General features: G+C 44.2%; 1 protein-coding gene across 1 annotated transcript in view; it reads right to left on the bottom strand.

The window, feature by feature from the left end:
• LOC146783428 (glutathione S-transferase theta-1-like) overlaps positions 1-12,561 on the bottom strand; it is a 195,105-nt gene extending 182,544 nt beyond the window's left edge. The window contains exon 1 of the mRNA XM_085633002.1: positions 12,207-12,561. Coding sequence (XP_085489128.1) covers positions 12,207-12,483 — 277 coding nt within the window. The 5' untranslated portion in view covers positions 12,484-12,561. The remainder of the gene's footprint in view (positions 1-12,206) is intronic.
• Positions 12,562-13,119: the final 558 nt, after the last annotated feature.

Raw genomic sequence — 13,119 nt, 5'->3', positions numbered from 1 at the left:
CATTAACTCTACCCTCATCCCTACGAAAACCGCAGTTATGCTTTTCGTACCGCCTTTAAAACCACTTCTCGGATGTCACTGTGAACTTGTGACTGCCACCCACTGCTCCCCTGTCCACCACCGACAGAAAGACTGATGGCCGGTCCCCATCAAACCACTGCCTACCAGTAAAGACAGAGCCTTTCAGCTGCTGCCCTCCCCAATGCCACTGTAGTAGTTTAAAACATGTTAAACAATCTCTTCGACTGACCACCCCAAAACGGTTCTTCCTACTAGACTCTACGGCATCAAAGCCGTTCCTGCAACTTTTCATCCCCTGCATGATGCACACAATAATATTAAATGTACAAAGAGTCCGATTTTTGTTTGCTCACACCAACATTAATTTACACTATGTACCCCACTAAACCATACCTCCCGTCAAAGGCAAACCTGATCCCATGTGTAGCAGCAGTCAGCAAGTACCCCAAGGACAAACACCAGAGATAATGAGCGATTCATGTAATTAAACCTACAGTGACAACGTGGCATTTCCCCACCCACTGTCAGCCCAGCGAAGTCTGCAACCGCACAGTAGCCATCAATACCAACAACATCTAAAGCGCATTTCCACTTCCTTTCAATGGCAGCTTCTGATACATATACCTATGACTTCTGGGCGGCATCTACCACAGAACACAAGACTAACTAAGACTCCCTAAGACTAACCAAATGCTGTCGGTGAACGCTTCTCTTCCCCCTTCCTTACTAATAACTAATGGAGGATAACAAAAAAATATTTAGTATTTTCTTATGCAAATAGCGTATCAAGCACTTGCTGCCCACAGTCCTCACCAGATCCACACGTATCAATATTCTGCTATCGCACCATCCTGTCAACCCTATTATTATCTGGAGATGTTTTTTACCCTTTCCGTGAACTGAGAAAAGCAATACCTTGCACAAAAACAAGTCCCTTTAAAACCTTTTCTACTTATACAGGCTCGCAAAGCACTTACCTGTTTTACTAACTGTCGTTTTAAAGTAAACAGGTAACTCATTCTAGGATTGGAATTACGGCTTAGAAGTGTGGAAGTTAATACTGAGACGTAGGATGATTTTTTGCATATCTGCCAGACACTCGTTCTTCCCTGCATGCGCACACAATGCAACAATACAATTTAGCTTAACAAATTGTTCAGAAATGTACCGGAAGGTAAAGAAACAGCCCATATTATTTTTACAAAGAAAAATAGACAAACGTCCACTTTATACCCCATGACATAAAATCCTTAGCGTGCACAGCTTGTCCAAATCCACGTCACCTAATTCAGCCCTGCCAAGTACCACGCATCTGGCGTTAGACTAACGCATTTCAGTGTGGTGACCCACATCACCGCACTGAAATGCAAAATCACGCAGAACAGGCATTGCGCCTCGTCGGGTACTAGTGCTGCTAATCAATGCTGGTGTAGTATTATTTCCATGTGGCCGCCGTCTGTTTTCTGGTGCTTCCCCTGTCTCCTAAATGCGATGCGGTAAATTTTGTTATGCAGTACAGCTGCCTGTGTGGCAGTCCTGTAATGAATGTCCCTTTTCTATGCCCACAACATTTTGCCGTATTTCTGTAGTGTGTCCATAAAGTTAGGTCTTGTGACGATTTGTTGCAGGCACGAGAGCGCAACGCACCTGCAGCCCTACGATGTCAGCCGCCTCAAGTGCGACATCTGCAAGAACTGGTTCCTGGTGGGAGCAAGGGACTTGAGAAGGGCACCAGAGCTCTGGAGTGGGTGATGTTGTGACCCGGAATAACCTCCGCCTCCTTGCGGGGAGTGATATGCAAAAACGGCTGCTCTGCATGGAGGAGCCAGGATCTAAGATTCCAACACGATGACACCACAGCGCTAAAGTGCCCAATTTCATTGCTGTTTTGATGTTAGGGGATCGGAAATAACGATGAGTAAGTATTAAAGTAATAACATGCGGGAGTCTGTTTCCAGGCTGATTCCTACTTGTTTTCTTCGAAACTTTCACATGGCGGTAAAAGCTACTTTCAGCGTCAGCCATACCGGAATGAAAAACAAAAACATTAATTGTGAAGGTCCCGTAACTCCTGTGACCTAGGTGTATTGGTAACTCTTACCTGTGTCAGAGCGTTGATTTCTTCAGATGCAAGATAGATATATAGCTGCACTGATTAGAGGTGTTACATTGAGCGATTGCTAAATGCGTGACGATGGTTTCCGAAAGCGTCACTGTACCCAGGTGACATTGTATTAATACAGCACATTACACTCTCGGAGTGCATAGACATAACCTCCCCTCTCCTTACTGCCATGAATTATTGCTCCTCAGAGGGTTAGCGCCTCCAGTCATCTCTCGTAGTTCCACCTATTTCAGTGGTCAGTCACCTCGCAGCCATCCAACGCCTGTTGGCCCTCCTGCGGTCCTCAATGCTCCTCTTTTGACAAGAGTCCATCGAGTGGCATGCTCCAACTGTCCACTATATTGCCTCATCCAGCCTCTCAAGTTTGAGTCTCTGCCTGCTGGTCGCAGGCCCATGAGGCCCAATTTACACACACACAGAAGAGGCCTCAGGTCCCCCTACGTCCAGCAGGTGTTGTATTAATGCACCTACAGACCTTGCTCCGCAGACGAGCTGATTGCGCCGAGGGTCTAGGTGCCTACCGTGGCGCAGGGAGCTGTGGCCTAACTCTAGTCTGGGAGCATCAGAGGCACCACTGCACATACTGCTTCAGGCTCGGATCGCCCCTCCTCTCACACTCCTGGCTAAATGGACGAAAAGCTTCGGCCCAGGGCAGTCTAGACCACATAGCCCTAAAACATGTTAGATCCCAGTTGCATCCTATCTCAGACAGGAGATCACTGAGGAGGCACAAGAGGGTAGGTCACTGGGTCTTACTGTGATTTTAGCATCCCAGAAACTGACTGGTTACTCATAGAGGAAAGCAGCTCTTTTTGGTAGGTTTAATCTGACCACAGATTAGCATTTCTACGCAGAGTAACCAGACATTATGGGAGGCCTGATTGGACCTTGAATGACCTGCCACTTTTAAAGTGCTGGAGTAAGTGTAACCTGGCGCAGGCAAGCCTCTGATTTCTGCAGAGAACATCCTATGTATTTATTTTGTAGAGTTACATTAACATGTAGTTGATGAAAAACTGCTTGGCGCTTACAAATTTGCAAAGACACCTGGCAGGCTAGTCACCATGAGGGTGCAGAGGAATACTCCTCAATTAGAGCTTATTTTCACACTGATTCACTCATAGATGCCAAGGTTTCAGATTGGTAAGTGTGACATTTTCATAATTTAACTGTAATAATGGGTGACATTCACGCAGTCTGACCCTCCTCAGTTTTCAGTAGCCTGCTGTTAGCGCACTTTAGTTCAGTGACTTTCTCAGAGATTCTAGTTGCTCAGATGGGTGTAATTTCTGATATTTATATGTTTCCCTCCTCTTCATTGCTTGATTTTGCTCACGAGAAAGTGTCACTCATAGTCGTTGAAATGTCACTCCTAATTACACTGAAATTGTGAAAATGTCACACATAGCAATCTGAAACCTTGGCAGCTATGCTAATTCTACCACACACAGCACATTTGAACATCTCATAATTCCATGCTACACAATTCAACTATAAGTAATTTAACCCTACAACATTCCATACCACATAATTACAATCCTAAAAATTTAAAAACACATATTTCCACTTCACTCCATACCACATTATTCCACATCACATAATAACATTCCACACACATAATTACACTCCACACAACACAATTCAGCTACACATAATTCGACTTCAACCTATATAATTATACTTCACACAACATATTTACACTCAACTCCAAAACACATAATTACCCTCCACAAAATACATCTCTGCAACATGCTTCATAATTTCACTCTGCACAATTATACACCACACCAGGCCACATAATTCCACACGTCACACAATTCCACCATTCATCTCCACACAATTCATCACACAACATAATTACACTCCACATACCACTCAGCACCAGATAATTTACCTCCACATAATTATGCTCTACTCCATATTGCATAAATACACTCCACATTAATCCAGTCTCTGCCAGGTAGCAACATTCCACATAACTACACTTCACACCATGCCTCATAATACCACTCAACACAATTTTCACTCAACAGCGCACACTTCCACGTCACACAAATTCAACTCTACGCATTTCCATTCCACACCACATAAGTCAACAACACACTACGTGATTCAAACTAACAACACAATTACATAACACACCACATACATCCAATCTACACCACAAAATTCCACATCATGCTACAATATTTAACAGCACACCTCATAAGTAACTCCACTACATACCACTCCACAACACAAAATACCATTCTAGATGATCTCACTCCAAAACACACAATCCCACTCCATGACACACAATCCCACTCCACATAATTCCAGTGCACTCAATACAACACAATTACTATCCACATAATTACACTGCACACCATGCCACATTATTTCACTATACAGATCCAATCCACACAACAAGGGTCTTGGGCCAAGGTCAGCGGACTCGATAATTCTCGCCTCGGTGCCCACTCTAACCATTGATTCCACTCAGCAACTCTGGGCAATAGCTTGCTTAATCTCCACTTACGGCCCCATCAGCGCCGGGGATGCCTGTCTTCACCTTGGAGATGCCAGTAGGGACCATCTCACAGGGAAAGCCAGGATGGGTTCCCCAGCGCTATACAGCGCCGGGACACTTCCGAGTAGCTGCGCGCTTTACAAATTAAAATAACATAACATAACAACACAATTCCACAACTAACAATTCCAATCCAAACCATCTATGACTTGCATATATGCAAATGCATATATTGCAAAACCTTATATTGCAAATGCTTGTTTACCTTCCAATGTGTCCCAGCAGAACCTGTTCCTGGAGCTGCAACCCTTCTCCTGTCCCTGCCAGCTCTGTCCTGCCTCGTCCCTTCTAGTGCCCTGTGGAGAATGCTCTCTCTGAGGGCCCCCACCCCCATCCCATTTCTGGCCTGGCTCTGACTGAAGAGAAACAATGTAACTTGTTACTTTGTTTCTCTTCAGTCCTGGGTCAGCAGGAGAAGCTCACAGCAGGCTGAGCACTGCAGCTGCTTTAGAGCAAGCCTCTCACAGCTCTCCACAGATAAGCTGAGGGGGGCCCCCTTCACATACTGAAGATTGGGCCCCCCCACCGCACCACGGGGGCTGCGGGGGTGTTTGTTACGCCCTGATTTTGGTACCTTTCATCCTTCTCATTTGATTCCGAGTTCAAGACTTCAGGTACCAGAATGCAAAGAAAACACCCTGACCGGATGGGATTCTCACACATGGAACTGGCTAACAAGGAAGCTCTGGAAACCTGAGTCATTTATACTGCAGGGTGCACAGGGGCGCAGCTTCCGGCGGGGGGCGGAGGGTGTTATCCCTCCCCCTTAAAAGGGTATTCTGTAGTAAATAGTTGGGTATAAGTGTTTACAATCGGGTATGGTGAAGTGTCTGTCCTGTTTCACCTGGGATTCTTACATGCCCCCCCCAAATAAAAATGCACACACACACTCTCTCTCGTCTCTGTTTTGAAGGCCTTAAAAAAATGATTAGTTTTAAAAATGTTGTGTTTTAAGATGCCCTAACAATATGTTCTCCTCTCTGTTTCCACTGCCCATAAAGCCCCACTATATCCTGCTTCTCATATATTGTGTTTTAGCAAGCTATCCCAGCGTGATTTTTAGAAAATCTAATGCTCACACCTCCCCCCACCCCTCAATTTAATTGACCCAGCTACGCCCCTGTGGGTGCATTTCTGGTACTGTGTACAGCAATTCCTGTGCTTGGGTTCAAGTGAATAAACAACTGGTGTAACACTTAATACTGGTAGAGATGTTTCACTGTTTCACGAAGTATCATTTGAGGTGTTACGCATAAAACGTAACATTGTCCCACTTCAACACAATGCAAACATGAAACTATCGCACATAAGCAGACCGGAAACTTGTTGGGCCTGCTAGTATTGCAGTGTAGACTTATGCACACTTGCCACAAAAATGCAGGTGCACAAAATGCGGATTTTAAGAGTGTTTTTCACAAAAGCTTAAGTGGAAGAGAGAGAGTCAACGAGGGCAAAAAGGAAGATGTGGTGCATGCTACAAAAATAAGCATTGCTACAAGGAACAATATACTACTTTAAGTGTGTGTTGTACTTTCTATTGTCACCTGTACAGTAAGGAACTGATGTTCACAGATCAAAGCACAAACCCATGAAGACCCGAACATGCCAATATATGGGACATAGGAGAAGCGGAGAAGAAGTTCCTTGTTTTACACCGACACATCTTTGGTGGAAATGTTCACTTGACTAGTTACAAATCGTTTCTAGTGGATTTAGATGCAGGCCTGTAGGTTTTTGCAACGTCTGCTCTGCAGTAGTGGAGAGAAGTCAAATTGATTCTGGCTGCATTATAGAGCTGGGCATTGGTGTCTGTTAGAAATTGGATTATAATTTGAGGTGGCCGACTGCCCACTATAAGGAATGATCACAGCTCTAGTCAGTGTTTATCCTCAAAGTCACTAAATTAACCTGAGACCAACCCCCTGGTAGCTATGGCAGACAGGGTTAACTTATGCAATGTATGAAGTTTTTATATAGTCGCAAAACTGAAATAAAGTAAAAATGCAAAACGATAAAAACCCCAAACCGGATTAGAAATAAATTGTAAAGTGTAATAAACAAAATCACACCAGAATGATATAAATCCAATAAGGGGAACCGTAGATATGGGTTTTAAGAATTTATGGGAAAATATGTCCCACTCTAATTTGGAAGGGGAGTCAAATGGCAAACCTTTGATGGCCCTTTCTCCGTCGGGCCTTTGGAGGAGTATGTCAGCGATGGAGCCAGAGTAGGCTCCGTCGCCGACATACGGTCTGCCCGACTGTAAATCAGGCTGGCGAACCTTACGTTTTTCAGAGAGGGTACTCGATCATGATGGCATGCATCTAATAATTAAGGGTGTCTGTGTTGGCCCACGGCAGCCAATTGAGCGCCAGCATAGGGAAAGAGGACAGGGATGCGCCGTATCTGATAGATACGGCGCATTCCTGCCCTTTTCTTTTGCCGTAAGGCAGTGCATCAGGAAGACTTGGGGCACTGCCCTATGGCAAAATATTGTAAATGAAGCACCTCATCTGCGAGAAACCTCCTTGAATCTAATGGAAGCACACATGCTGGCGGGCCCACAGCGCTAATCTGGCAGAAGCATACATCCCGGCAGGCGCACATCGCTAAAAGACAGTGCAAATGTCATTTATGCACTATACAAAAGGTGTTAATGGTGGTGCTGACAGATTATTAAATAACAAGAAATAGGTGAGGCGAGAGACGTGCTAAATTTGTGCAATGCAAACCCCTGACTCACATATTCCATATGAAGGGCTGTGTCGTAGAAAGAGCTGCCGGTTTTATACAAAAATAGAGAAAATATCACAAAACGTGTCAATCTTCTAAACCTAACATCTAAACCTAAAATACGTAGGGGCATATCAGCAACAACAGGCGATAATTATCGCTAAGCGCACTTAGTGCTAGGATAATTATCGCCGGCTAGCGTGGATTTTTATCGCTGAGATAGCGTGCTATTAGCAATGCTTATCTCAAAAGCAATAAAAATCCTAGCGCTAACTGCCATACGTGAGATTATAGCTGGAAACCCAGCAATAATCCCACAAAGTTTGGCGATAGCTTGCTGATAGGGCCTCACATACTTAGCCATGATATCCACCTTACATAGGATATCATGGCTAAGTCAGTTTCAAAGCAGGCGTAAGGAAAGTAGTGATAACAGAGGTTATGGCTACTTTTCTTGTCTCTACGCTGCTTTGTGTGAGGCTTGAGAATAGGAGAAATGTCGCTCAGTGACATTTCTCCCATTATCCTGGGGAGGAACGCCCACTTTGCATCTCATTAGAGATGCAAAGATGGGCGTTAGGAATTCAGGCGCTAAGGCAAGGTTTCACCCGATAGCATGACCTTGCTAATATAGCGATAAAATTAATTTTATACTGCCGCCTTGTAGATATCCCCCACAGTTTGTTATTTTCTTTTATTATTTTTTGCTGGTTCTTCAAATTCTCAACTTTCCATCTGTCACTCTTGATCTTTCCCCATGCAGCCCTTACCTGACTTATGATACCCCAGCTACTTTTGCTTTTTAATTTACCACTTCTCAATCTATTGTACTTTTCCCTTAAATAGTTGCATTTTATTTCTATCTATCTTGTCCAAATATTTTGCTTTTAGCTTTAAATTAGAATATCAAAAACAGCTCCGTTTTTCCAATTTCATTTAATTTGTTTTTGATTTTTTGGCTTATTTTGACTAGATACCATCATTACTTTCATTTCTTCTTGTTTCTCTGCTTTGCTTTGACTATACAAGGCTTATGGAAGAGAGTTCGATTCCTTCCCACTAAAGGTGGTAACCAGGCAACTCCATGAATCTTAGAAGGCACTTAGCAAATCATTGCCTTTTGGGATTTGCAGTCTTCGTTCGCTTTAATTGAACCCACTAGGCTACATCAGAACAACCACTGCATTTAGCACCTACATTAAAAGAATGTACATTTTCAGTGCGAACACCACAAATAAAGACATTCTGCGTTATCTAGTTCATTTTGGTTTTAGGCCATTGTTGGCCTAAATAAATGTAATCTGCCTGTAGTTTCTGCTCACTACCTGTCCGATGATCCATGGCTTCCGTTGGTCATATACAAAAAACAATAAAAGTTAATTTTCTAAAGTGTTAACCATCAGTCGCCTTTCTTAGATGGCTCTGGTCTTTGTAGCGTGAGGATCTGTGACCCAGGACAGAACAACAGTAGGCGCAAGACGCAGGAGCCACCATCACCTGGGACCACAGCCGCTCCCAGCTGCACATTACCCACACTAACAAGGCTTCTATGTCAAGGAACTGTCTCTAGGGGACCTGTCACCACCTGCGGCTCAGATGTCTAGAGGTTGTTATGATGGAAATTCTCCGCCGGCACCTGCTCTGCCAGTTTTCTTGCCAACTTTCACATTTGTAAATGTATTTTAATGCAGCAGAAACGATTACAAGGCATCTGTATGCCATAGTGAAATTCTGTGTGCAATACGTTCACCAAACTTCCAGCTCGAGAAGCTACTAATACATTTGAGAATGCAAACAAATCAAGGGGCAGATTTACAAGAAAGTGACGCATCTGTAAAGATTCGTCACTTTCCCTGCGCCACCCTGAGAAACCCTTGCGCCACCAAGGATGCGCCGTATTTACAATACCGTGCACCATGGTGCAAGGATTGACAGATGCGTGACATCTGTTGGTGCGAAAGTCACGCATTGCTGGAGTCGTTTCGCAAGCATGACGCAACTCCAGCAATGCATTTTGAGGCCTATATTCCCATTACACTGCGTCAATCCTTACGCCTGCTTCAATAAGGCGTAAGGTTTTGACGCAGTGGCGTCCTAGAAGTAACGCAGTGAAATCTTGTAGATTTCACTGCGTCACTTTTACAAGGCTTTCCTGCATGGGAACGCCCACCCTGCATACATTATACCTGACGCAGGTATAATGTGACACAGAGCTTTACAACGTGACGCATCTCCCTAGATGTGTCACGTTGTCATTTGGCCGCATTTTTTTACGCGGCCGCTGCATCATAACTATGACGCAACGGTGGAGCAAAAGTGTCGCAAGGGGCTTGTAAATCTGCCTCCAAGAGTTATAGGTGGCAAGAGGATGGAACTAAGAGCCGTATGGGTGGGGCCGGGCTCCCAGGGTGCACAGAATAATACAGTGATTGGTCAGGTTGGCGTATGGGGGTGCCTAACTCTGCCTGGGTCAGAATGCTCTGGAGGAAATGAGTCAGGTTCTACGAGCCGCTGCTAGGTAAGGAGGATGTACTATCCTAGGGGGCCCTCCCCAGAAGTGATTCTTTGAGGGTAGCCAAAGAGTAGAAAGTTTGGACACTAGGCTCATCCTGAGCCTCTGGGGTAGTCCGGAGTGTCGTAGTCCCCCATCATTTTATAGGATGGAGTTACCCAGACCTATCCGCTACATAGTAGTAAAGGCTCCCGATCAAAATAGTCATGCCACCTTCATCAGGGCACTGAACGTAGTATTTATGTGGTGGCACAAGCCATCCAAGCTGAGAGGGCAGAGCATCAGGGGGCTTGTATCCGATTTTTATACGGTCTGAAACATGAAAAATACAACAATGAATACATAATATATATGCATAAGAGTGACAGGAATGTGTGAGATAACATGTATTTTGATAATTACCAATCCAGATGTCAAAAACAGGGTTTTCCCTTCAGCCTGTTCCTGTGCTTGTGCAGGAACTGTACCAGCATCTTGGGGCCGGGTGGGGGGGGGGGGGTTTCGACAGACGACGAGGAGGGAAAAATAATTATTTATTTTATTTTCCCTTATGGTCGTCTATCGAATCCCCTCCCCCCCAACCCGACCCCACCACTCTTACCTGCACGGGCCGCAGCTGCCTAGACGACTTATTAGAGATTCATACAAGAGGGCGAAGTACTACAAGAGGGAAACCTTATTTCGAAATAAACCCAAGACAAGGGAAGAAAAACTGGTTTGTGGTAACCGACACTCCAACCTCAGTAACAAAATGAGACAGATCACAGAATCACAGTGGCATAATTTAAATACCGGAGCCCACACAACAACAAACACTTCCCAAACCAGTATGTGCTCAGATGCAATCGTAATTTGAGAAACTCGTTGGTTAAAGCAGCCTGTGAGGAGGGAGTAAAGTTCATCCATAAATCGATCACTTGTTTCTGGTAATCATAAATGTGGTAGCTGCCATGCCTGTGCCAATGCCATTGTGTTAGACACTTTAAACTGGGTAAAAAGGAAAACTGAACTCTCTGAATTTACCTGTTAAACAAGCATTTGCAATGCAATAGGTCTCGCATATACGCGAGTTTAAGCTATCAGAATTGTAAATGACAAAGCCTTTTATTTATGTTTCAAAAACAAACATAAATAAAAGGCATTGTGATTTACAATGTCAATAGCTCAGAACCGCGTAAATGCGAGACCTATTGCATTGCAAATGCTTGTTCTTGAGTGTAAAGACCCCACAGGAAAGGCCGATCTCGGTATTTATTTTTTAGATTATTTTCTGAGATCCCTTCCAAGTGAAGCTTTTTGGCCATATTGTTTGAAATGTAATTGTAATATGAACCAACTAATCCAAATTTGAATTAAAAAAAGATGAATGGGTGAGAGAACACCCCCCCCCCCACCCTTCAACAGGAAGTTCGAGCTTGCTTCCTCGCTCGTTCAAACCCATTCTCGATGTGCTTTAAAGCAGGGGGTATGCTCTGTCCTTGGCTACGCTACTCCCTTGGTATGGTGCTGTGCACTATGCAGTGAAAGGAATCGTGTTTCAACCGTGCGTTAGGATAATGAATGGTTTGTACTATATGCTCGAGTAACATCTCGGGCATAACGGTTTGTACTATACGTGAGTGTAACACTTCCGTGGGTGCCTCAGAATAATTTTAAATTATAAGGAATGCTGTCATTGGATATCTCATTGACCAATCGTACTGATTGAAATACGGGCCCCAATCTGGTCCGCTCGAAATATAGGCAGCATTTCCAGAGTGCTCGAGCAAATCGGGTGTTTGTAGTACACGCAACCCGTGTTTGTGATTGGTGGATAGAGCTATCCAGTAAAAACTATACAAGCATTTGTTCTTCAAAATGTGTTATACTGTATGTGATTGCAACAATTTGTCGGATGCCTGGGAGTGATTTTAGATTGAGAGGAGCGCTGTTATTCGGCGCTTTACTTTTTAAATACTTTGAAATATGGACCTGCTTTTGATCAGCTCACTGTGCAGGAAGCAGTTCTGGAGTACACGGGCAAACTGGATGCTGGTGCAAGAAGCAACCTGCGTTTGCGATTAGAGGATTTTATGATCCAATAGAAAGTGTAAAAACATGTGTACAAAGTGTATCCGATGGGAATGGAAAAAATAAATTCACTTGTTTAACGCGCAAAATAAAGGAATAATAAAAAGTAACAAAGTAAAAAACACACAGCGCAATGTGAAGTCCGACAAATGATAAAAAGAAAAACCACTTACCATTTTGTTTGCGATCGCAAGAAAATGAAATCCCGGGATGTGGTTTCGGAATGCAGTGAGAGGTTCTCGAGCTCACCGCAGTGACATCACATCTGGGACGTGCATTGTGTGGAAAGAAACAGGCCACAAGGAGAAAGACCACAACATTAGAAATATGTGCACGGACGGGTGCTGTGCTTAAACAAAGTGTGGCGCCCGTGCACATATACGTTAAGCCATGGTAATACAAAAGTAATAATGATGAAAACGCCCGTGCATATTGAACATATATGCACATGGCGGCCCATGAAGCGGGTGCGATAAAAGAAACAAAGTAGTCCCTACACAAAACTGATACAGCCCTACAGCGCAAATAAACTGGTCTGGGCTGTCTGCGATGAAAAGGAAGTGACTTCTGGACTGCCAGCCAATTAGGAGTCAGAAAAACGCCGAAGAGACCCAATCGCAAACAGCAGGCGGGATTACTCTCTGTATCTGGATTACTTCAGGTCTTCCGGACAGCGCATGCGCACTGCCTAGGCTCACCCTAAAAATTAATGGAGAAGCGCGTGCTTGTTCCTTTTTGATCATTTACTGCTGTAGATTCACCAACTCTGTCGATGGATGTGGGTATCGGGCATTTCCCTACCTAACCAGCTCTGCATGGAGGAGAAGTCCAATAGCAGTGAAGGGATTAAAACAGACGTAAAATAGCTAGTAAGCAGTTTGACATCGATTCCTTTGGGCCCTTGCGGCTCCTTTGATAGTGGAGGACCCGCAGTTTGTTCTGCACCAATTATCTGATAAATAGCGAAGATGCTGTCAGAACATTAATCCTGCTTCCGTTGTCTGTATTTATGTCTGGCGCCGCCACCCAATATTCATTAGCCTTGAGAGGGTGGCAGTGACGGTTGCTGATATTTGAAAGTGGTGA

Source organism: Triturus cristatus, chromosome 11, assembly GCF_964204655.1.
Source record: "Triturus cristatus chromosome 11, aTriCri1.1, whole genome shotgun sequence".
In the NCBI taxonomy this organism is placed as follows: domain Eukaryota; kingdom Metazoa; phylum Chordata; class Amphibia; order Caudata; family Salamandridae; genus Triturus; species Triturus cristatus.
Note: the sequence above shows the minus strand (reverse complement) of the source record. Positions and strands in the feature narration are given on the sequence as shown.